We start from the raw sequence: 25,077 nt of genomic DNA on the forward strand, positions 1-25,077 counted from the left end.
GGAACTCACTCTGTAGATGAGGCTAGCTTCAAACTTGGAGCTCTGTATACCTCCTGAATGCTGGGATATAAATATAAACGTTCACCATGTTAAAAGCTTCACCGGCAGTGAAGAGCTACTTGCAGGTGAAGGGTTTGTGCAATTGTCTGAATACAGTTGTCAGCTGGGGCAAAGCTGGCTCCTCCTCCTTCTTCGCTCCCCTTCCAGTAATCCTGAGGACTTCTGTTTTACTAACCTGTAGCTATGTCCTCTCTCGAGTCATGGCCCTCCTCTCTGTTCTGTTAGGTCTGTCGCAATGGAGTCCCTCACTTGGGGAAGTTCAGAGGAGACCAGGTCCCTGGGACCAGTTCTGAGGCAGAGCTCATTTAGGGAGACAGTAACCCTTGTCCCGGTGCAGATGTCTGGCCTGGAGCAAACAATCCAAACCTCGAGCTCCTCCCAGGGCACACCCCACCCACGATCTGACTCTAGACTGTCCAGACAGAAAGAGGTCAACCTGAGGCCAGACAAGTTAGGTGGACTGAGCCCAGCAGGGATCTTCTAAGTTCTAGGGCACAGGATAAGCAGGTGATGTCATCCTCTGACATCAGGACAGGCTTAGTATGGAAGAATGTGGTTGGGGCTGCATACACTCCTGGACAATCTAGCTTTCTAGCCATCCTCTAGCTCTACCTCTACCCAGAACTGGACTCTGAATGCTGGAGTTCCCCCTCCTCTATGATTTTGTCAAAATCCAGGACTTGTTTCCAGAGGCTTGGGGGATATTGTTGGAGAGGTCCCCAAGCTCTGCCCCTCCCCCTATTTAGAGAAGCTTTCTGTCCCGTGGAGTACTGCCTTTGTTATGCGCCTGCCTGGAGGCCCTGTGACACTCTCGCTGCACAGAGCACGTGGCTGCCACTCTGGCCTCTTCCAGAGAGTGGTGCATCCCTGGACACTACAACATCTGAGCGTCTAGTGGCATTGGCCTCCAGTTAGAAGCAGGAGTCACCAGAGCTTCTAGAAAGGGCTAGAGTCAGGAGCTGGAGATAAGTCACCAGGCACACTCCAGGGTCGGTGATGTTCTCTCCTGCAGACTGGCTCCGAGCTACTGAGGGTAGGGCCAGGGACTTGTCCTGTGGCCCAGAGCTAAGTCACAGGGAAGACAGCAATGGCTCCACCCAGGAGCAGAGCAGACCCTGCAGTGCGGGTAGCCATGTCCTGGGCCAGGACTGCATAGATGGGCAGATCTTGGGCCAGTTGCGCCCCCTGTCAGAAGAGCAAGAACCCTCTGGGGCTACCTTCCTTGGGGAGCCTGCCTTCCCTGAGATGGATTCAGAGGATCTCCGGCTGGCTTCCTTCTACAACTGGCCATCCACTGCTGGAATTCAGCCCGAGCCATTGGCTGCTGCTGGCTTCTTCCATACAGGTAAGTCTTGAGGTCTTTCTGCTGTGGTCTGGATGCTATTTAGTACTCTTCCAGGTCAAAGAGTTCTGTCCATCCCTGCCCTGAGGAAGGAGCTAATGAAAGGTAATCCTGTCATCACTGCTTGGCCAGAGCGTGGGGTCCACCCCAGCTAAAGTCACTATGAGATCCTGGGCTTGTGCTGGCCTTGTCCTGAGGGCCCCTCAGCAGATGGGGGTTTCACCTGGATGGTTCTGCGGGTCCCCCACGCTACTCAAGGCTGCCGTGTGGGAGCCTTGCAGACTTGGTTACAGAGGTGATTAGTTCCTTTCATTCCAGGACTCAACGAGACAAAATCAGAATAGCTTAAGCATCCTGATTTGTGCCCATCTTGTAGGTAATCCTCCAGGCTTGCCATGTACCAGGCTAAGACAGGGACCAACTCCAGACAAATCCTTTGAGTACCTGTTCTAGTTACAAACAGCCCACTCCTTTAGCTTGGACTGCTCCTCACTCAAGGTAGGGGTCAGGTTCTGGCTCCTTCTCTGCCTGGCTGAGGAAAAAGAGGCAGCGAGACCCACTGAGGGGCTTTGTAAGTATGAACATAGCCAGAGAAACATAGCTGTCACCAGTGGGGCCAGCAGGGGAGGAATCAGTTATTAAGAGTCCACACTGATTTAGGGTGACTGGACACTGGTTATGACGGTTAATGGCTGGGACAGCTAGAGCATCCTTGAAAAAAAAGTGTCCCTGAAGCCAATAGATGTTAGGAGGATTTTGTGGAGTGTGGCTGTCTGCTGTGGGATATGTGCCTGTAAGCAGTCATGTTCCCATGGTTGGGGGAGGGGCAGAGAGCAGAGATGAGGAAGGCCTGAGCCATCAAACCAAGCCTGGCTATAGACTGGTATGGGAGGAGTAACCTCTTTATCCTGTCTCTAGGAATCCTTCTTGGATGCCTTGAATCTCCAGGCTACAGAAGCTCCAAGCCTTTGGCCCTACCCTACCCACATGCTTTCAGAACAACATAAATGCTCGCTCAGCCTTTCCAGAATATTCTCGGGCCCCCCTGACACATACCCCAGGCATTGCCTTCATTTGCCTATGAGACAAGAGAGATGCCCATGGTACCTTGCCCCCTTCTTGTTAACCTGCTGGCAGACCCCAGTCCTGACTGCCCGAGCTCTGAAGGTCATAGAGGAACACCCTGGGGTTGCCAGCTCGGTGGGGTTACAACCATGTGTCTCTGCCATACCCCAGGTCAGCAGGACAAGGTGAGATGTTTCTTCTGCTATGGCGGTCTGCAGAGCTGGGAGCAGGGAGATGACCCCTGGACAGAGCATGCCCGATGGTTCCCCAGGTAAAGGCCAAGTGGATTGATGCAGGTGTGATTAATGGAAAGGGCCCTAAAGAACTCTGCCCAGTCTTCCCTTCTTCCACAGTCCTGGGATATCGGGATCTCCCTAGGGTAGCAGACAACCCCACTCTTCTGGAAGAGCCGCTATGGTGGGCATTATCCTGCTGCTATCCTTTTCTAGGTGCTCAGAGTCCATCTCCTGAGTCCCAGCAAGTCCCCCGCCCCCAGAGATACAGCCCTGCCTGCCTGCCTTAGGGTGTAATGGGTTCCATGGGAACAGAAAGCATGGCTCCTGGGGCTTGAGTGTGGCAGTGGGGCTCTCAGAGTCCAGTCCTGCCTTCCGAGATCTCTTCCCCAGGTGTCAGTTCCTGCTGCAGTCAAAAGGAAGGCACTTTGTGGAAAGAATCCAGGCCTGCACCCCCTTGCTTGGCTCCTGGGTAAGTCCATCTTAGTCCATCTGTACTCAGGACTCAGGGTTGGCAGTCCCTTGCTTTGTTTACTTACGGCATTGACGGCTTTCCCACAGGACCAATGGGAAGAACCAGAAGATCCGGTCTCTGCCACCCACTCAGGTGAGATGGTGAGATACCCTGACAGAGAGCCCTTGCTGTTTCATTGGTATTTGCAGCCTGTATATGGGTAGGACTGTTGAGTGCACCCACCTGCCAGTTAGCAGGGAGGGACTGTGCACACGTGCTGTGTGTCCAAGGCATAGGTCAGGTCACTGCATTCCCTCGGTCCCACCGAGTAGGTTGCTAAAGGCACCAGCCAAACCTGAGGATGTAGCTGGGCTGGTTCTGCTGGGCACAGCTTCTGAAAGCCAACCAAGCTGTAAGGAGAAGCCTGTTGAGCAGAGCCACGGAGACACAGCTTTCCAAATCTCTTCCCTGGGCCCTATGGGACAGGGGTCTGAGGTAATTCAGGGACCCCCAAGGGACTTCTGACTTCAGAAAGCACCTGATGTGTTTGCTACCTTTGTGGACACAGGCAAATGGCTCCTCTCCCTCACTGCTGTGAGACGTGATATGACAACACACACCCATTTCAGAAGCACCCACCTCTGTGAGACACTCTGGTGCTCGGCAGGGCTTTGTCTGCCGTCCTCCCCAGTGATGGTAGCACCTCTAGAGAGAGGCTCTGAAAATGCAGTAACCTTGTTGTTAGAGGGCCAGACCTTCCCCAGTGCCTTCTGGGAATATGCAGATGTGTGTACAGACAGAGCATGCCACAGACCACCAGCCTTTCTCTGCACCCCATAAATCTTGGGATCTCTGTCTCTCTCTGCCTTAAAGATACCAGAGGCATCCAGGAATGGAGCCAGAGCCCAGCTGTGCCCAGCACAGCCCCTTCACAACTGATGGCTAATTTGCTCCAGGAGGATGAGGGCCAGATGGCCAGGGCCAGAGGTACCCCTTCTAGGCACTACTTGCCTTTCCTTGTCTCACTCCTCTGGGAATCCATCACTCTTTGTTTCCTGTCCCCCCCAAAGTGCCAAGTACATGCAATCTATGACTCCCTAGTCTAAGGGGCTTGGCAGGCAGAGTACCCTGGTAGAAGGCAGGTTTCTTGGTGGCCTCCAGGAAGCTCATGAATGGCAGCGGAGTGCCATAAAACCTTTCTGTTCTCTAGGTCAGTACTGGAACTTAGTGGCTGCTAGACCCTCTTTGGGTGAGGCCTCCCTTCCCCAGAGAAGCTAGGCCTTGATTAAACCCAATTCTACTAACTATGTACAGCTCCTGCCCATGGAGGCCCTGAATTGTTCACACCCAGAGGAGAGACACAGCCTGAAAATGTCAGTGAGCCAGGTATAGTAGGGATCCACCTGAGGTGGATGGGTCACCTTCTTTCTTGGAGGAACTGAAGGGGAACATGGGGGATAAGAGAGTGGGTCTGTGTAACAAGTGCATTCCCCTTGAGGAGTCCATCTCTTGGGCCCTGAGGGTGCTGGTGACTTCTTGAGTCCCCAGGAGCTGGGTCTGTGCAGGAACAGCTGCGACAGCTGCAGGAGGAGAGAACATGCAAGGTGTGCCTGGATCGAGCTGTCTCTGTAGTCTTCGTGCCCTGTGGCCACTTAGTCTGCCCTGAGTGTGCCCCCAACCTGCAGGTGTGCCCGATCTGCAGGGTGACTATCTCCAGCTGTGTACGCACCTTCCTGTCCTAAACCAGGTAAGGTGCAGGGTCTTCCCAGCATCCTTCCTCAGCCTGGGTGTAACCTCAGCGTCTTGCTTCCTAAGGCTGGCAGTGGCATTCTACAGATGGTCAGGTCACACTTCTCACTCCTTCCACCAGCCAATCCCACTGTTTGGAATCCTTCATAGGTGGGGTCAGAGGGAAAGAGGGCTGGGGGACACCCCTTTTCTAGCTGGTCATCAAGGGTCTCAACTAGGCTTGGAGAGGCCGACTTCAGGGGTACATGGGCTAGATTGGGGCTTGGTGGTCATGCCCAGGAGGGGGCACATGAACCTCAATTATTACATAAATGTATCACACCCCATCCTTGCTGAGAGATGGGAGCTATGGCCTTCTTATGCTCTCAGAGGTCAATGTGTCCCCAAGATGTGTCTGATAATTCTCTGGTAGAGTAAAGTAGTAGGCCAAGGAAGCCACTGGAGCCAAGGACCTCCTTTCCTCCCTCCAGGTACTGCAAGTTGGGCACCCTGCCTGCCTCAGCCTGTCCCAGACCACACAGTGGGTCTGCTGGGGACCACAAACATAGCCCAGCGTGGAAGAAGAGTTGCTGGTTGGTGTGAGGAGTGCTTCTGTTGTAGCTTTGGGAACCTATTTGAAGATAATAAAGTAGAAGGTCTGACTTCAGTGCTCAGCTAGGCTCTATACCAAATACCCCCGCCTCATCTAGTCCACGCTGAGCCGGTCTATGCTGCTTCTCGCCAGCACAGCAGCGCCTTGTCCGGTGTCCAGACACCTCCAGTCACTTCACAAACGCTTCCCCGCTTGGGGAAGAACACTCTTTCTGATCTCAGTGATCTTGCACTGTATTCTACCCTTTCAGAACAGACCGGCTTCAGGTGCCTCTTGAGACCCCACTTCTAATTACCCACAAACTTTGTATATTTCCTAAAATGGCAGGTGTTCTCAGGATACTTGCCCAAGGTCCTTTTTTCTAAACAGAGCCATCCACTTTCTAGAAAGAAGGGTCTATGTGACATTCCCAGGCTCCATGCTTCACCCACGGTTCTCTCCTAGCTTGGGAGTGGCAGGGCTCCTGGTCCAGCTCCAGGAAATGCACTGGCCTCAGTGGGGCAAGGGCCTTTGCGTGAATAAGATCTGCAGCTAGGGTACTGCAGTATTTATTCAAGGCCTTTGTCACTCTTGGATCGTGGTGGCTCATAGGGACTTCCAGATGGGACTGAACCTCTCATTGTCCTCTGATGAGCCTTTCCCTTTGTGGTGTGTGGTCTGCAGGTCCTGTAACCTCAGGTCAGAGCACTCTGGGGGCGCCTGGGAAAACTGCCTAGGTTCACTGCCAGTCACCCAAGAAGACCGGGGTCCAGTTTGTTTCTGTATTCTCTCATGTCTTGTCTTACTATTTTTTTTTTTAGAAAAAAAGAAAGGAAGAGAGAAAGAAAGAGAAATTACAAACTCACAGTCGCAGCCACCCTGGCCTTCAGTGTGCCCCACCCCTCACTGGTATCCAAGGGGAATTTGGAAAGAATGCTAGGCGGGCAGGGAAGCAGGGCCGTGACTCCAGGCCTGGAGTCTCCTCATTGTTCCGGCAGCTGAAACTGGGTTGCAGGAGCAGGGTCAACTGTTCTCTCACTTACGCAGGCCTGCGGAGAAGGCAGAGATCAGAGGGGACTGAGAGAAGGAGGACAGTGTCCCCCCTCTTGGGGACTTCAGATGTAAAACACACAAAACCAAGGCAGGGATAGTAGCTCAGGCTATAGCAAAACTATGCCCAGGACTAGGCTTCTCAACTCTTAGGGCAGGTACTGATCTTATCCTCTGATGACCCTGGCCCATTCCTATGGGACTGGAAGTGGAGTGAGGGTTTCACCCTGGTCCTTTCGTCCACTCAGACTCTCCACTGATGAGAAACCTCCCACGGACTACCCTATTCATGGAGATCTATTGAGCCCAGGCTTGTCTTAGCAGCTATAGCAGGCAGCCTGATGAGGCTCCTCCCCTTCCTAGGTCTGTATCTCCTTCTTTATTCATCCTAGGAGTTGAAGTCCTGCTACTTGTGATACCCATTATCCACAACAGTCTAGGACACCCTGAGGTCAGGCACTAGGAATCTCTGGGACCAAAGACAGTTTCACCAAGAGAACCCCTCAATGTCCCTTCTGACCTCAATTCCAAGACTTCCAGGAAGCCCAGGCATGGCCATGGCATCTGTAGGGCCGTGGTACTGCTTTAGAGAAGGAAATGTGATCTGCCAAATATAAGAAACAGACACCCTCTACACTTACTGAAGCACTGACGCCCCTGGGGGAGTGGCCTGTTGGCATCCCTCCCGTTCCTGAGAGTCCAGTCTCCAGTGCTGACTGGGGTTCTGATTAACACAGAATCTACCCCAGCTGAGCCTTGAGCTCCACATGTGGGCTGAGTTCTACAGTCACTGCACCCTGACACCTAACCAGAGCATGGTCTTCGGGGAATGGACTGACATACAGATGCCCGATAAAGTCTCCAAGGAGAAGAGCCTTGAATTGTGAGCACCCTGATGCAGGCTGAGTGGACCATACTTACAAATATGCCTGCTTGGACAAGAGGCTGGACGGCTTTTCATTGACATGGTACAGGGGGAATGGGTCAAATCCACCAATGAAATCAACTGAAAGAAATCAAGCCCAAATAAAATAAAACCCAAATGATGGAAAAAGATGGCAGAATGGAAACGTAGATTTCCAGCAAAGGGGCATTGCTGGGACTTGTGAAGGGGGAGAGGCACATCTGCTAACCAGTCCCCTGCTGCATCGCAAACCTTGCTGGGATCTCTTTGGGGCACTGTGCAGTTTTCTGCCAGGCTCTGTGGTCTGAATGAACCTTCCCAGAGGGAATCAGGTGAGGAGGCCAACAAGTGCCCTCAAGCCTGGATGGGGCTGCACCCACCTTGCTAGGCTCTCCAATCATCCTCGTGGCCTTTATTAACATCAAGCATCTGCTCCATGAAGCCACCCCCACACTAGTGGTCGCTAGGCTTGTTGGGTAAAATGAACACATTTCTAAAGCTCAGGGCTGGCTGCAGTTCTGAATTCAAAGAGCAGGTGGAGCTCCTGCTTCATCCCTGGCAGCCAGCTAGCTGAGGGCTCAATGATCAGGCAGCACCGGAGGGGGGGGGGGCTTGATCCCAGGCTCAGGGACCATCCCTCACCAGCCTCCAGAATCAAGCCCAAGTCTCTTGAACATGGGGACAGCTGACTCCACGGCCCGACTCTCAGGGGCAGCTAGCTTTGGATTTTAATTCTGACTCTGGAGAAGCTTCCATCCACAGGAGCCCTGACTGCCCACCCACCCTGTCAATCCTTTCTCTGCAGGTTCACCCCATCAGACTATTTCAGGACTGGGGGGTCCCCAAAGGGATAGCTTGAAGCATTACTGTGTCACATTGCAAATCAAAGTTAAGTTGAAAGGTGTTTACATGCAGAGAGAAAAGGATAATCCACCCAAATGGGTCCTGCCTAGTACTAAATGTCACCCAACATGTGTACCAGGCAGGCAGAGTGGCCCATGCTTTTGAGGACTCAGACCCTCCTGGGGCCACTGTGGGGTCACGAGGATAAGTGTCCTTGGGCCCCTCTTCATAGACTCCCCCTCTTCTCAGATCTTTGGGCTGTGGCAGGAAGGGCATAGGGCATAACTGAGAGCCACCTTCAGGTCCTACCCCAGACAGCACAGCACTCAGAGTTGTCACTCGCGTTAGCTACACACTTACAGCTGTCTTCTTCTTCTGTGAGTACGCTGACCACGTAGCAGCCATAGACGAAACCCAGGAGCTGAAAGACACCAAGAAGCCAGACATGCCAAGCCATCTCTCACTGCAGCAGCAGCCTGGGGATGGTGTGGATGACCCCATGTGGACCTGATGGAAGCCCTGCATCTCCTGGAATACTACCTACATGGCTTCCCACACTCCCACATCCTCAGTTCTCCCTTAACACACCCAGTGGGCAACATCTGGGTGAGGAATCGCACAGAACATGAAAGCTGAGAGGTAGCTTTGAGGGGGCAAGGTGATGTCCTGCAAATGGATGGATCTAGAAAACATCATACTGAGTGAGGTAACCCAGACCCAGAAAGACAAATATCATATGTACTCACTCATAAGTGGCCTTTAGACATAAAACAAAGAAAAATCAGCCTACAATTCACAATCCCAGAGAACCTAGACAGCTAAAAAGACCCAAAGAGAGACATACATGGATCTATCTAATCTACATGGGAAGTAGAAAAAGACAAGATCTCCTGAGTAAATTGGGAGCATGGGGACCTATGAGAGAGGGTAGAAGAGGAAGGAAGAGGAAGGGAGGGGAGCAGAGAAAAATATGTAGCTCAATAAAAACAATGATAATGCCCTGTGTGTTCTCCGAACCCAGAGAGTCAGGCCTGTCTTCTTCATGCCATCCTGCAGTGTCCTGTGAGTCCCTTCTACTGTGAGTTCCAGGGTACAGGCCTCCCCCCATATCGAGCCTCCATTCCTGGCAAGGCTGGCAATGTGGACAGGATGGGTTTGACTAGGTTGGCTTGTGGAGAACCCAGCAGATCAGAGAGCAGGAAAATAAGGTCCCACAGCTAGTAAAACTGCCTCCCTGCCCTGGTGCTGACAACTCACTCCTCGTGTATTATTTTAGGGCCCAAGATGCTGCCATGAAGCTCAGGGGACTGCACTGCCCCCTGTGGGTCCCAACATAACACCTGTATTGTGTATACCCACCCCCACACCTCCACCTGGCAACAGCTCTGCCTTCCTGGAACCCTGAGTGATTTGGTGCACACAAATATTTCAGAAGGTACCAGCTAAGCAGGAGCTATAGTGGGGTCTCAGAGAACCAGAGAGGAGGCACCACAGCCAGGAGGGGCCCGAACAGTGAGAACACTGGAGGAGACAACAGGAAGGTATCCAGTGGTCACGAGTGTAAGCTGTCTTGATATGCAGCAGGTCCTTCTGAAAACCAATTATTTTGGGATCCAAGATGTTGCCATGAATCTCAGGAGAGTGCACTGTCCCATGTGGGCCCCAACATAACACCTGTATTGTGTATACCCACCCCACACACCACCACCTGGCAACCGTTTGTTCTGTTGCCTCGAGGTGGTCTCCATGGTTCCACACTGACCTGGCCCAGCAGCCTCCGAAGAGGCCACCAACCCCTCCTGTCAGAGGAGATAAACAGCTGGGAATATATGAGTTCAAAGCCCATGAGACCCTACCCAGCTCAGGTGCAGGCCCCAGGCCCCTGGGACGCCATCGTTCTAGGAACGAGTCTAGAACTGAGCCTGAAAGTCATTTTCCTCACTGTGAAGAGTGTCTGAGAGGTCTTTCACGCAGCCTTTTGTGATTTCAGGGGACACCCTGAGGTGGAGGGTTGGCCCCTACGGAGAGCTGGCCACAGTGCTGAAACGAGGACTGGTTCTCCTGGGTGGGGGGACTGGTTCTCCGACCAATCTGGCATCTAGTCTGCCTCAGGTCATCCCTGGGGGCCATGACACCGGACCTGCATACCTGTGCCTTCTGTTCCCACCACTTCCACTCCCTGGTGCCCCATGGCTCTGCACCCCTGAATCCTGCTTCCCACCCACCCTCATCAGCTGTAGAGTGCCACTAGGCCTTCTCTCCTGTTTCCTCTTGGATCAAGTTCCTGGAATACATGGAAAATAATGGAATCTCCGTGTCTTTGAATTCATGAGACTTGTATTTCCTCCAGGCTCTCCCTGGACAACCTGAGTCCAAGGGGACATGACCATTGACAGGATGGCGGCACCTGACGCTTGCTGGTGACATACCGCCGGATAGGGCGGTGACCACGACCAACATGGGAGCTGCATGGGCACGGAACTGGTCTGCCGCTCACAGAGCGGGGCTCCTGGAGAGCAATGTCATCTCACAGCGCTAGGAAATTAGCCAGATCTCCAGAGACTGTTCCCTGTCTCACAGGATCTGCTCTGTGGCAGACTTCTCAGGGCTGTGGGCTCACCGCCAGCCCAGTCAGCCCACCATGTGCCAGGAAGTATGCACCTTCTCCTGCTTTCTCTCCTGGGAGGTGAGAACTTGTGAAATATCCCCAAAGGCCCTGAGACTCGGGAAAGCACTGAAATGCTCCCTTGATGCATCGGATTTGCTGAGATTAAACAGTCACCAGGGGGCCCACTTGCAGCCTTACTGGTTGGTCTGGGGCTTCTGTCTCCCTTCCATTGTCTCTCTGAGGTCAGCCTTGGGGTCTTTACATTCCTCCTTTGCTGTAGTATTCCTGTGCTGGGCAGATATGGGACCATCCATCTTGGTTACTCCAACCTGCACCTGCGCCATTGTTCCTGTGTGCCTGGTACTCCACAGAGTCACCTGGTAGAGGCTGAAGTTTGATTCTGGCTCTGAGCCTGTCTTACAAGAAGCATAACAAGGCTCTGTGGTGGTTTGAATAAGAATGGCCTCCATAGGACCAATGCTTAGTCCTAGAGAGTGGCAATATTTGAAAGGATTGTAAGAATTAGAAGGTGTGACCTTGTTGGAGGAAGTGTGCCATTGGGAGTGGGCTTTGAGGTTCCAAAAGCCTATGCCAAGCCCAGTCTCTTTCTCTTTGCCTATGGATCAGGATGTAGCTCTCTGGTACTTCTCCAGCACCATGCCTTTCTGCTTGCTGCCATGCTCCCCACCATGATGATTAATGGACGAAACCTCCGAAACTGTAAGCAAATTCCCAATTAAATGCTTTCTTTCATAAGAGTGGCGTTGGTCATGGTGTCTCTTCACAGCAATAGGCCAGTGACTAAGACAGACTCAAGGGTAGAGCTCACCTGTGACTCCTCTACTTTTTGCAGGATATGGAGGCTGATACCTTTGTGCAAAGGAAAGGCCCTGACTCTGCCCCCAGGTAGAACAAGCCCACAGTCCGGGTGCCTGACCCCACACTCACCGCCAGCAGGATCTGCAGACCACTGTGCAGGGCTTCCATATAGCTGTACACTGTGGCACAGCCAGCATCTACCACTAAGGACTGGCCAGGCATTGCTCCCAGGCCAGATGTAGCTGCCTCTCCATGAAGACAGCCTGGACCATGCTCTTTCCACCAGGAGCGGTGCCGGGAGAGATTGAAGGTCAAGAGCTCACTGTCCTGGGAACAAAGGAGCAGGACAAGTTAGAATCAGGAGGCAGCCGGCCTCTCTCAACCACAGCATGGAGCAGGCAAGGATGAAGGTGGCCAGTCGCTGTGTGGGACAGGAACAAGTGTCCCAATCTGTTTCTCCATGGGAAAGCCTGATTTTCATGGCCCTCAGCCCTCATACCCCTTCCTCCAGGAACATCCCTTGCCTTGGGCAGACCTTCGGATGCATTATTATGGCATCTAGGTTCCTCAAAGCTCTCATTCATGTCCCTGGCCAAACTGCCACAGTGGGCCTTGGGTCTCAGGTCAGTGACTGGCATAGCCTCGGTTAGTGCTAGCTCAGTCCACCACACCACTACGTATCACTCCAGGCTAGGAGAAAAAGCTGTACCAACCCAGAGCTTCCTCAGGAAACATGAGATGGCTAGGGCAGAAGACTCTATGTGACCACAAGAAGAAGGTCTCTTCCTGTGCCTCCATCCCACCATCCCTGAGAAGGACACACCTGCACATCTTGGCCAGATGTCTACTTAGTCTTACTCCTCCCTGGTACTGCCTGGTTCCAAGGACCTCTTCCAGAAGACTCACCCTTTGTGCTACCCAGCCTGAGGTCATGGTCTACTGATACAGTGCCTTACCAACAACCCTCACCACCCACAAACCAGTCTTGCTGAACTTTACTGAGGCACTGATAACAGCCCAAATAATACGGGTGCTAGGGTCAGCATATGCATCAAGCTCCCATCATTAGGAAATATGCAATGAACTGTATCAAGTGTCACATGGTGATCCAGCCAAGACCCAGTGGATGAACCTTCCCATCTTTACTCACCTTCGAGAGGCCCCCCACTTCCAGGTAGAAGCAGATAATGAAGACATTCCAGGTAACCCAGACAGCTGCCCACACAGCATACTATGGAGGCCAGAAAGAACAGGGCAGAAGTTGAGCCCAGCAGCTTCAGAGATGCCATCTGATTCTCTCCAATGCCTTGGAAGAAAGCCCTTGAACGCATGGCAAAGCCAGGACTCCCTGAGTCTGACCTTCCCGACGCTGAGCTTGGAAAGGGTTGCCTAAGCCCACCCTGGATAGGTACCAACCTAAGGCATTCTGCCCAAGCTGCCACCAAGGATGGCAGGGCTCCTGCTCCTTGAATCGAGGCAGCCAAGCACAGTGGACTCACCACCACAATGTAGCGTGGCCGATATTGGAGAGTGCCGAAGAGCCCCAAGATGACCACGATGATGTGGATGAAGTTGGCCAGGATGGGTGCCCACTGGTAGCCCAGGAAGTCAAACACCTGCCGTTCCAGAGCAGTGACCTAAGAGACAGGTGGCCCATGAGGAGCAGTGGACCCTAAGAGGTCACCTCAAGGTCCTGCTTCCCTCCTAAGTACCCATCACACCTATTTTAACAGCTGTACCAGTTGGGCCACAGACTCCTTGGCTATAATCCTGAGCATGTCTTGTGTGCTATGATGTGGTCTTTACAGCAAAAATCATCAAGTCTGACAATCCCAACCGTCACCTTTGGAGGGTTCCTCTCTTGGGTCAGGCTGCCCCCTTGTCTCCAGTTCCTCATCTAGAGACCAAAACAAATGAGATTTTTTTTGTTTTGTGTTTTTTCATTTGTTTTGTTTGAGACAGGGTCTCTCTATATAGTCCTGGCTATCCTGGAACTTTTTAGGTTTCAAACCCGGGACAAAAAGCTAAGGTATCTATTTAACATATCAAAACAGACCTGAACACCCGATTCTCCCTTCACCCCTCAGTTCCAACCTATTACAGAGCCTTCCTGGTTGGCATATCCCCACCCACCTAAACTTCTCCAGTCTAGAGACTAGGCTGCCCTTCCCTGTATAATCTGGTCATTTGGTTACCTGGCCCTTCCATCTACCCTTTACCCTCCTGGCCTCTTGGATTGGATGTCCCTCCCCTCCGCCCCCATCTCCTCACATGGCTCAGGATTATGTCCATTCTGGACTCTCCCAGGTGCCCCTGCTTCTGTCTCTGCTTTCCCTTTTAATCTACAACAAACCTTCTCCTCCAAAACACCTAGGACCAGTCACATCATTTTCTTTTTATTTATTTATTTTTCCATCCAGAATTCATTATGCAGACCAGGCCAGCCTTGCACTCACAGAGATCCACTTGCCTCTGCCTCCCACGTGCCATGATTAAAGACGCACACCATCACGCCTGGCCCATACCCAAGACTGTCCTAACTAGAGGTTAGGAGGGGCCATGAACAAGAAGAACAGATCCTAAAATGCTGTCCATCTTCTCTGGTGGCAGATGAGACCCAAGCCTGCACAGGGTGCTGGACACAGAAGCCCAGAGAACCCCCTGTCTCCCAGTAAAGTGATTTTCCTATGGTTGTCCGGGACTGTTGTGGAATAAGAGAGCTCTTATCCCGATAGACTGGTCACACTTCTATTCTAAGGACTCTAGTGAGAGGTGGTAGCTCTGAAGACACTACTCTCCATGCAAGAAGACAGGGAGATTGATGGGAAAGGATGCATGGTATATAGTGAACATGTTTTATACTTGGGGAAAACAGACTTATGCCGAGGCGAATCAATACTCTAAAGAATCTACCCACCTGCTCGTCTGTCCGCCCACCATTTATCATCAATCCATTCACATATCATCATCCATTCATCTGCCCATCCCTTCATCTACCTACACATTTTTCCCCCGCTTCCATCCCTTTCTCTGTCTGCCCACCCTTCATTCACCACCCACCAATCCATCCTCTAATGGACTCCATCCCATGTGCTGGTGTAGGTGAAGGAAGAGAAAGTATGGCTAAGTCCACCAGGTTCCAGCACTTTCCTCTGGAGCCACTGTGTTTAGGATGACTACATTCTGAAAGAGAATCCGTGTTAAAGGGACATTGCAGTGGATTGGAGCCCATGACATTCACAGGATACCACTGAACCCCTGTGTATCAGCAACCAGGTCAGCCCTGGAATTGCTGAGGCAGTCTCTGACCTAGAGTGGCTTCTGGTGTGAGAGAGAGAAACCAGTCTTGTTCTGGCTATTTTTCTGCTGACTAGACACAAGCCAGAGTGTATAGAGAAAAGGGAACTTCAAGTGAGAAAACATCCCCACCAGTCCAGCCTGTGAGCAAGCCTGTGGTGCATCTTCTCAACTGATGTTTGGTGTGGGAGGGGCTAGCTCACTGTAGGTGGCCACCCTGGGCTGGTGGTCCTGGGTGACAAGCCATGGGGAGCAAGTCAGTAAGCCACAATCCTTCACGGCCTCTGCCTCTGTTCCAGCCTCCAGATTCCTGCCCTGTTTGAGTTATTGCTCTGATGTCCCTCAGTGTTGGAGTATGGCCTGAGAATTGTAAACTGAGATAAACGTTTCTCCCTGGGTTTTTTTTATGATCACAGTGTTTCATCACAGCAATAGAAACCGTAAGACAGTTGCACACAGTGATGAAGGCCCTCCCCAAGGCTGGATGCACTGAGATGAAAAGGCAACATTGAGACTGTAACTGGGAACACACGCCGCTTCCAAACCCACAAGACCTCCTGCCATTGTGTCAGGTTTGAGTTGAGTAGTTTGGCCACCAGGTTGCTTGCCCACAGATGCTGACTTCAATGAAAGCCAGTACTCAGGTTCCTCCCTGCTGCTTGGAGCTCTGTATGATGGGACTGATCCCCAAAGTCTTCTGTTAACACCCAGGAAACACCTGCAATTGGGCGTGCTCTGGCATTACCCTGGCAGCTATGAGTGACTCAGGAGCGGTGATGATGTCCAAAGACGTCTCAAAAGAGGGTTGCTAGCAAGCACGCTCTGCAGAAGTCTGGGGTTCTCTGGGCGAAGGCTGGCTTGGGCTACTAAGTGGAGAGGTAAGGGCAGACTTTGTATCAACACCAAGAACGGCCCAGCAGAATTCATTAGTAAGGACCCCGCAGAAAGCCACAAGCTGCTCACACTCACTGCCCCCTGCCCATTCACAGAGTTCCCAAACCCATCCCCTCCCCAAGTACTGAGAGTTCATAGCCTCTGCCCCATCTCACCAGACTGCTCACACCAGTGGTCCCTACTTCTGTCACTCATCCACTGTTGCCCCTCCCTGTCACAGAATACTGACAGTCAATGCATGGCCCTCATCTGTCAAAGTGTTAGCACACGCCCTCTTCCTGTCACAAAGGATTCACACCTGCTGGCCCCTAGTGGGTCTCCACCATGTCTCATGACTGCAACGGTTGGTGGAGGAAGCCTCTGCTAGCCAGGTTCCCACCTCCAAAGCCCCTTCCTCATGCTAGTTCCTCCATGATGCCAGCCTCCTGGAGAAGGTGCCTCCCTATATAGGAGTAAATCCCTTAATGATGCATATGGAGGTTGGAGCAGTTCCTTATGGGCTGTCAATTCTCAAAGATCAGCTCTTATCTCTGGCCTTTCACAGTGTAGACAGAGAGCTGCTTGGCCAAACTTTTAGCTCCTAGTCAGGCCTCACGGGCTGTGTACGTGGAGAAAGAGGATGGGTCATCACTAACTCTCCATGAGCAGACACAGTTGATTTACCTGGTGGCTCCTGCCTCTTCATTCACATGCCTTTCACATGGAAGATGTGCATGGAGGGCTTGCTGGAGAGCTCTGCAGGAGCTCTGCTTATTTTTACAAGGAATCATTTGTCTGTCTTGGAACTACATCATCTCTAAGGAATTGGGAGTTGGTGTTTCAACCAGGATACTCTTCTTATTGGAATATGTCAAGAATCCTTCCAGGGTTGGTTAGGAGTTTACTCTGCCTGCAGGAGACAAGCGGGGTCTGATACTGGGGTGATGTAAATGTGGCTAGTCCCGGGGTCTCCCTGAGCCTCAAGAACTGCTCACCCTGGCTAGTCCTTTCCTGATCACGTATGTAAGCAGCAGTACCAGAGCCTGCTTGGCCTGCATAGTAAGGACAGCTGCAGCTCATACGTGTTGTTCCCACATAGGCATGTCAGATGCTGTGGTTACCCACTGTCCACAGCAGACACTGCGGCCAGTCTTAGAGGCCCAAAACAAGAAGGACAGCTCGGGAGTGGCCACCTTCTCATTAGAGCCCTGTGGTAAGCATTGGGCAGTCTTAATGCTGAGACAGCGCTGGGACTATGCAAGACATGCATGCCGAAGAGCAAAGAAACAGGACTGTGTGACTTTCAAGGAATTCAGGAAAACAGCACAGGCAGAGACAGCCAGTGGACAAGGTGTTAGGGATGAACCTGAAAGTCCCCCCACAGGCTCCTGTCAGGATGTCCATCCCCCAACTGTTGACACTGTTTTAGGAGGCAGTGGAACCTTCAGGGGGTCAGATCTAACTGTTACAAGGGGGCCACCAGGGTCAGGACTCTGACGGTTGTGCTCAGCCTTGGTTCCCAGGTGTTTTGTTTCCTGACCAGAGACATGTAAACAGCTATTGTGACACTCTCTTGCCACCAAAGGGAGCCAGTCATGTGCCATAACTTACCAGCTATGAACTGAACTCTGACGCCAAGAACCAAAATAAAACCATTATTCCCTGAAGTTGTTCATGTTAACTATTCTGTCACAGCCACGAGGAAAACAACTAACGCCTCAGGTAAGTCACCTGGCCTGCATCCTCATGGTCTGGCCTCATAATCAAGCCATCTGGATCCTTCCTTACAACCTCACTAATAAGAGGGAATGAAGTCGTAGGCAGAAGAAGCAAGTGGGGCTTCTGTTCCCCCCAGAGAATGGGTGAGCACCACCCTAAAACCCCTCTTTCAAACATAAACTAATTCCACGTGAATGGAAGAAAAGACCCGAGGAAGTCACATTGCCTGGGACACTTGTACCTTCCCAAGATACCTTGGGCCTCAGGAGCCAGTGTGCACCCCAGGGTCACCAGAGGAGCAACAGCCCAGAAGCCTTAGATAGGAAAGTCAGCTACGGGTTGGTTCTGACCAGGTTCTTAAGACCTAGAGTGGACAGGACAGTAGCTCACAACCCAGTGAGAAGACAGTCTCAGGGCAGCCACGCTGTCTTCCCTAGAAGGCTTTAGAGCTCAGGGGTCAACAAATGCCAACACTCAGTAGGAACCACATCTGAAGTGGGACTTATGATTGAGGTGACAACCACCCCGGCCAGGCCTTGACTACTTCATTGTGGTTGGCTGTGCAGTCACAAATGCTTGTAGTGGGGATTTGCCTTTTACATTTCTTCTAGAGATGGTCCAGGTCTCTTCTGTTCTCAGTTTGAATCTAGAAGAATTTCTGTGGCTGCCAAAAGGGTTTCTGGGCTGCTCTTCTCCCACAGAAAGTATGTCCTGTAGGACTAATGAATGCTCAGGCCCAGGGCTGTAATAGCAGATAGGAGCGATGAGGCCCCACCTCCTCAGCCTCCCTGCATTTCCAATACATGGCAGAAACAGTCCCTCGGGATCCATTCCAATGGCTCTCTGAATCCCGAGTTTCCAGTCCAGGCCATTTCTCCAGAGATGCTTTGTCCCCAGAATTAACCAGTGAATGCCTGGAATATAGGCAAATTGGGCCACATGTGGGTTCCATATCTGTACAAAATACAGAGGCAAGTGTACATACGTCCACTTGCAGGTGTGTGCATGTGTGTGTGATGGAGCTGCAGGCAGGAAGAAGCCAAAAGCCAGATCCGGTCAGCACCGAAAGCCCACAAGGCTTCTTGCCCTGCTATTCCCAGACTTGCTGTCCTGTGGGGGTGATTTTATAACTTTCTTTCAAGGGAGATTCTTTCTGTAATCTGCCAAATTCCTTCAGAACCTGCTCCTCCTCCAGCTCAGACGCACCCTGGTGGCTCTGGGCCTGGAATGTGGGGTCACAGGGTAGGGGTTGGGGTGCTTAGCAGCATCGGGACTGTCAGCCACAGCCTCTTCCCTGAGCAGGGAATGAGGAGGGTATTCCAGAAGGGAGTTACCCAGCATGCCATTCTCTTGCAAACAGGAGGAGAGCAGGCACTGGAGGCCCTTCCCAAGGAGTGGTTAAATCTCCAAAACAGTCTCAGCCCTGCCTAGCCCTCACCTAGAGTCTCTGAAAGATGAGTTTCAATGATCAGGTTAAGTTTAAGACCTCAGATCCCACGGTTGGGAGCATACCTGTACCTCACGCCGCTGCAACCCTTATGCCCAGAATCCCCAGTATTATTTACCTGGTGTCTTAGCCATGGTCAACCCTTTATCAGCTTCTCCCTCTGTTATCTAAAATGAGCAGTTACTCTCCGAGCTGTCACAGCTGTCCTGGTTCAGCAGACCTAGGGTGCTAGCATGACCCTGACCACAGCGGTCTGCTTCTCCAAGTCTTCCAACCAGAGTTTGGTCCCTTCTTCCCCACTGATCTGAGAACTCATTCTTATCCTCCTCTCTCCCTGCCCATCTAGATCCCAGCCAACTCCTTTCCGTTGCATGCCCCGCCCTTGCTGGCCCTCCCTACTGTGCTCCTGATGCGGAGCACAAGCCAAGCACAGCAGTCAAGTGCAGCACATTGAGGCCTCAATAAACTTGCAGGATGACTGATGCCCACCAGTGCAACCTTCTGAAGAGGGCCACAATGCTACACAGCCTGTATGATTTTTGCCCACCGCGTAACCAGTACCTTGCACCACAAGGAAGTCTACAGAGCTGCTGTGACCCCGGGAAAGTGACAGCTCCAGCAATCCTAAAAGATACCTCTGGGGTCAGTCTGCCACCACGGAAATTCCTGTCCCTCCCCACTTCACCTGTCAGAGATCCCAGGAACGATTTAGGCTCTGGATCTGTGACCAGGGACATGTCTAGATTCTAAACTTCAGTTCGAGGTTATGTCAGAGGCCACCTTGGGGCACCCAGATGGGTAAGAAATGGCCTGGGGATTGCAGCTCCCCACTTTGCATCCCTTTCTACCTTCAGCTTCCTAGAAGGCCACAGAAAGCGGCACACATCTGTGACGTCTCTGAGCGTCAGTGGGGACAGGAAACAGAAGGAGGGGCATGCTTCCAACTCTTCCAAGCTGTGTGTGGTGTGGGGTGGGGTGGTGTGTGTGTGTGTGTGTGTGTGTGTGTGTGTGTGTTCCCAGCTTTGGAAGCAGACCCAGGACCTCACACATGCTAGGCAAGCACTCAACCACTAATCTGTACCTCTAGCTCACTGCTGAGTTCCTAGTGTGAAACTGTTGGGAAGGCACTTAGGGCTCTCAGCATTGAAAGATTTGCCATGACAAACCCTGGCTGCACAGTTCCTCTACTGCTTTCATTTTACAAGAAGAGTCAGGCTCCTACAGAACGGCTGACAATGAAAATCCCCCTGAAAGAGGCACCAAATGGCTGTCCATCCCGACTCCATAAAACATTACAGCAGAGGCCTGTCTGAACATTCAAGATGGAAGGTGTTGGTGGAGCCCCAGCCACAGACTGCTCCTGACCCTCAGGATGAGGCTCTAACAGCACCCAGCCTTGTAGACCAAGCCTCTCACTCAGACAACCATCCACCTTCACCCCTCCTTCCTCCATCCATCAGGTCAGACCCTGGTGTATTCTCTCATCTTCTGGGGCAGGAATATCCTTCCTTTACGCAGGACCCCACACCTGCATGACACAGGCAACCTGAAGCTCCTGCCCTGGGCCAAGGCAGGCAGTGGTAGCGTTTCCCCTCCCCCACAATGCACTTGTCCTAAGGAGTCACATGGTGGTCTGCTTGCGTATGTGTTCCAATCAACTGTGAGAGGTGCTAACCAAAGTCTTCCTACATACAACATGAAAATGCAGGATACACAATGGATCTCAAACCTCAGAGCCCAGATGTCCCCTTCCCAGCAGGCCCTTAGTTCCTGGAGAGCCTGAACATAAAACTACAAATCTGGGGGAAAAAAAGAAAAAAATACCCAGCAACAGGGGACAGAGGTCAGCATCTGAATGAATGACTAGGTCTGACTGGTTATCATCCTGCCCAGTGAGAAAAAGAAAGTGGAGGAGAAGATGGCCCCCTTGGTCCACTAAGAAACCCAAGGCCCTGCGCAGTGAGGCTCCAGCAGGAGGCTGGATCAGCTGCACTTGTCTGGAGGTCCTCAGTCTGAAGAGTAGCCCCTGGTTGTCTCAGGAACGGAAACCTTTGCATCCTCACATTTCTGAGCTAACACGCCCAAAAGCACTGTGGCTACAGATGAGTCTCCCATTGCATGGAGGTTGGTGATTTAGAGCCAGTGGCCCTGCAGAATCTAGCTGCAGACCCCTTCGTGGGGCTGAGTCCTGTCTTGTCATTGCAAGGAGGTCTGGGAACAGTCTCAGCACAGTGCTGGCTCAGAGCCGACAGAGTTCCTGCTGTTCTTCAGGGAGAGTTGTTTAGGTCCTTTGTCTGGTAGCTTGGTAACAAGAAAACTCTCACGCTTGTCAAAAAAGGGCAAGCCTCAGGACCCCTCGGCTGCTCCCAGCTTCCTCTGCTCTCAATGCCACGCAGAGGCCAGAGCAGTGGGTGGCATTGGGCCTGTTCCTCCCAGAGGCCCAGGAGGGTAGCCCGCCCCCAACTGCCAGCCAGAGCAGGACAAAAGACCCTTGACAGCTCCCTGGGGGCATTTCAGCTGTGGCCCTGTTGGACAAAGCAAGGGTACACAGGGCTCAGTGCAGCGCCAAAGAGTCCTTGGGGCCTTGTCTTGGCTGAGTCTGAGTTTGGGAGAAGCCCTGCCCAGGGTAACCCTGCAACCCGAGCACCAAAACGACCCTCCCCCCTTACTTGCAGCTAAATTCCCAAAGTCCGTCCTAGACCTACACCTGTATCTAGAAGAAGTCTAAAAAGCAGGAACAGGCCCTGACCATATCCCCTTGCATCACAGGACCACATCCCTGAACTGGAGGCGGGAGGGGCACCTACTTCTCGCACCATATGTCGGAGAACACTATCCTGCCAAATCCAGAACAGGAAAACCAAAGTCACCTCTGTCCCCCAAAGCTGCTGTGTTTCTTGACTACCATAATAGGGCAGGCTCCAAACTTCAGAGTCAGCCAGCTCATCCTATCCTTTAGCTGGTCATTCTGCAGGACTGACCAGGTAAAGGACTCTTTCTTCCCAGGAGCCTCTGGAGGGAGCACCTCACAGAAAGACAGCAGCTCAACACTGCTCCAAGCTGGAAGCAGTTCTTTCAAGTTTGACCTGCCCAGTCGAAACCTACAGGTCAGTAAATACCTGGACCATGGACTTCCCTGCAATCCCACATTATGCCTGGTGGCCCCTGGAAGTACAAAACTCTGTGCTGCTGAGGGGACAAGACACCAAACAGCCTTAAAGCGCCTTTGAAAAAAACCCTCCAGCTTCAGCCAGTGGAGGAGGCACCCAGTCCAGCTGGGTCCAGGTCCACACCCAACCCAGAGACAACAAAGCTGCATTTCCTTCTTAATACCAGACACCCAGGGCTAATTAGCATCTACGCAAAGGAGTTTCCCCAGCGACCTTTGTCTTAGACCTTTCCTCCAGCAGCTCCAGAACTCACATCCCAGGCTCCAAGCTCAGCGAGAGATGCAAAGTTGCTTGCTGTCGTCCAAGTTCTCTGACGGGCTCTTCACCTAGGGAGTCAGTGGGCTCAACCCTAGGCACCCGGGCCTGAGAGCCTCTTCCCTCTACAGGTCAGGGAGATTGGGAGACCCCAAACAAACAGGCCCACGCACAAGCTGGGAGTGCCAGGCGATCACATTCTCCCGCACACCGAACTCTAATGTCCACACTCAGGCACTGACTAAACTTTGCTGCGGGCTCCGCCACTGGTGCCACTACGGTAACACGCAAACTCTTGACCACAGGCACCTTCGGAGCGTGTGGGCATCAAGGGGACCACGGACTACGGACCACGCTCCCCGGACCACAGACTCCGGACCTGAGTGCAGCTTCGGGGACAGCCCCGCCCGAAGGCTTTTGTTCCTAGCAGCCAGGGCCCCCAGAAGCTCCCCAGCACCTGTCCCACCAACCGGGACACCGCTTCCCGAGCAAACATAGCAGGGCACAGCCGAGGTCCAGCACGGTGGCTGCTCCCCTAGCATGCCTGTCAGCCGGGAAAATCGACCAAATCCAAGATTATCCCAGGAGCCTCCCGAGGTTGGTGCGGGTCCGGAGAGCCAAGCAGAACACCAGGACTCACCAACTGAAGAGCGCAGAGCGCAAGAAGCGTGCAGCGGCCGGAGCAAGAGCCCATGGTATTCACGCCTCCCGCGGGCGCCTTTGCTGCTAGAGTGGGCCGGAGCCCGCCGTGTGCGAAAGCTTCGGTCCACGGTGCCCCCGCCCCTCCTTGCCTGGCGGACGCCGCCTCCTAGGGATTCCGTCCCAGCTTGCCTCGGGTAAGCCTAGCAGACCCCAGCCCAGTCTGCCCTCTTCCTCTTAGATCCCGCCCCTGCCCGCCCGCTCTTCAGACCCCACCCTCTCCCCCTCCCCAGGCTCTGGGTAACAGCTGCACGGCATCAGTCTTCACTCACACACCCCTAGTACTGTAGCCCTTAGGGGCTTCAAGCTGTCCGGAGAAGAGGCGCCAGACCCCTTCTTAAAGGGGCGATGACACTGCTTTCTGGTAGCAGAGAGCAGCGAGGTGGCTACTGGACAAACCTGCCAAGGAGTCTGTCCCGGGCCGCTATTAAAAGAAGAATTAGCAACCATAGTCCACGTACAATAGCTTTCAGCCTGGCTCCTGTCCCTGCTCTGAATCCTCTGGTGGGACAGACACCTCTGCACTGTTGCCCAACAAACTCCTTCGTGTGTGTGTGTGTGTGTGTGTGTGTGTGTGTGTGTTGGGGCGGGGGGGGGCGGGGCACGAAGGTGCAGGCTCACCCTAGCCACGAGTTGTTTTCAGTGTGAAAGTCTTCAAGACTCCTCCTGGCCTGGTCCAAAGCTCTGTGTCTATTCTGAGAGTGAGGACTCAGGAGCAGGAGGAATGATGGACTCACCCATCAGTACTTCACCTGCCTGGAAAGTCTAGTTCGGGTGTGCTAACGGGTGTCCTGTCCACAACAGTGCACGGTGAAACCCTGCTGCGCAGAGGTCTGAAAATGGAATTCAGCTAGGTTATGGAGGAGCCTCACATTCAGGCTGGAATGGACGGGACATCGTGGTCAGATGAGGCACTGGACTGTAGTGCAGGTCCTAGTAAATAATGATATAAAAACCTGTTGCCGGGCAGTGGTGGCGCACGCCTTTAATCCCAGCACTTGAGAGGTAGAGGCAGGAATCTTGTGCCAGTAGTAAAAGAAGTACCAGGCACCTGGTAGCTCACTGTGGGAAGACAGAGGAGGGGAATAGGAGGTTCGTTCCCACTGGGTGGTTTGGCCACAGCCTTCTGAGGAAACTGAGTCTAGGTAGCTTTGGTCCTGACTTGAGCAGCTCAGAGACAGAGAGCCAAATCTCAGTTTCACCCAGCCTCATGGGAACACTCAGAACGTGGAGATGATAGGCCTCCTCCGTGTGCCAGACACAGATCACAGAGCACCCTCTCACCACTGGCTTCTCACGGAGAAATGATCTGTGACTTCCTGTGGCCGCTTAACTCCTGAACCATTCATACCGTTTTATGAATTACCAAATTCCCCCGATCTCATTTTTGAGGACAGTCACGTACGGCACTGCCAGGGTTCTATCTCGCCAGCCCATTTCATAGAAAAGCAGGTCAAGGGTCAAGGTCAAAGGTCAAGGCTTGGGGGAGGAAGCCCATTGAGATCCTCAATACAAGGTCGTGGAAGTACAAGTCTCAGACCCAACAAACAGGAAAGCTCAGAGGAGAGGGTTGTATTTATGTGTGTGTGTTTGGGGGGGTCAGGACAACAGATTTCAGGCTGATGAGAGGGGAAAAATCAAGGAAACAAGAGGGTGGGACATTCTGTCACCCCCCTTCCCGCTCAGAGCAGCCTTGGGGGACTGAACTGGGGCCCGGGAACAGGATCCTAAAGTCACCCCCTCCCAGGATAAGAGACTCAACAGCTGTTCGCTGAATGGGGCAACCTAGGCCTGGGGCAGAGAGAGAGCCACATAGAAGTCCTGATCATCAGAGCAAGCTGTGTGAAGATGGTAGGATGTCTGGGGCAGGTGTTCATGGAAAGTCACTCAGTGAAAAGAGCAATGTGCCTGAGAGGGTT

General features: G+C 52.7%; 2 protein-coding genes across 6 annotated transcripts; one reads left to right on the forward strand and one right to left on the reverse strand.

The window, feature by feature from the left end:
• The first annotated feature begins 612 nt into the window (after nucleotides 1-612).
• Birc7 (baculoviral IAP repeat containing 7) lies at nucleotides 613-5,966 on the forward strand. 2 transcript variants are annotated; one of them, XM_050153031.1, is made up of 8 exons: nucleotides 613-1,405; nucleotides 2,639-2,738; nucleotides 3,094-3,172; nucleotides 3,262-3,307; nucleotides 4,028-4,141; nucleotides 4,469-4,540; nucleotides 4,703-4,901; nucleotides 5,374-5,966. In XM_050153031.1, the coding sequence occupies exons 1-7, from the start codon at nucleotides 1,057-1,059 to the stop codon at nucleotides 4,894-4,896; spliced, it is 954 nt and encodes a 317-aa protein (XP_050008988.1). In that variant the 5' UTR covers nucleotides 613-1,056; the 3' UTR covers nucleotides 4,897-4,901; nucleotides 5,374-5,966. The 2 variants fall into 2 exon arrangements, with proteins under 2 accessions (XP_050008988.1, XP_050008989.1); XM_050153032.1 differs by lacking the exon at nucleotides 4,028-4,141.
• Nucleotides 5,967-6,058: 92 nt separating this feature from the next.
• Nucleotides 6,059-23,289, reverse strand: Nkain4 (sodium/potassium transporting ATPase interacting 4). 4 transcript variants are annotated; one of them, XR_007593694.1, is made up of 8 exons: nucleotides 23,100-23,289; nucleotides 13,198-13,335; nucleotides 12,849-12,929; nucleotides 11,828-12,025; nucleotides 8,632-8,692; nucleotides 7,446-7,530; nucleotides 7,045-7,128; nucleotides 6,059-6,523 (listed from the first exon to the last, which is right to left on the reverse strand). XR_007593694.1 is itself a non-coding variant. In XM_050152859.1 (7 exons), exons 1-6 carry the CDS (start codon nucleotides 23,151-23,153, stop codon nucleotides 7,046-7,048), a joined length of 615 nt encoding a protein of 204 aa, XP_050008816.1. In that variant the 5' UTR covers nucleotides 23,154-23,289; the 3' UTR covers nucleotides 6,059-6,523; nucleotide 7,045. The 4 variants fall into 4 exon arrangements, 3 of the variants coding, with proteins under 3 accessions (XP_050008816.1, XP_050008815.1, XP_050008817.1); XM_050152859.1 differs by lacking the exon at nucleotides 7,446-7,530; XM_050152858.1 differs by lacking the exon at nucleotides 7,045-7,128.
• Nucleotides 23,290-25,077: the final 1,788 nt, after the last annotated feature.

The sequence above is a fragment of the Alexandromys fortis genome, unplaced genomic scaffold (genome assembly GCF_014885135.2).
Source record: "Alexandromys fortis isolate MF-2015 unplaced genomic scaffold, M_Fortis_MF-2015_v1.1 scaffold_81, whole genome shotgun sequence".
NCBI classification, from domain to species: Eukaryota; Metazoa; Chordata; class Mammalia; order Rodentia; family Cricetidae; genus Alexandromys; species Alexandromys fortis.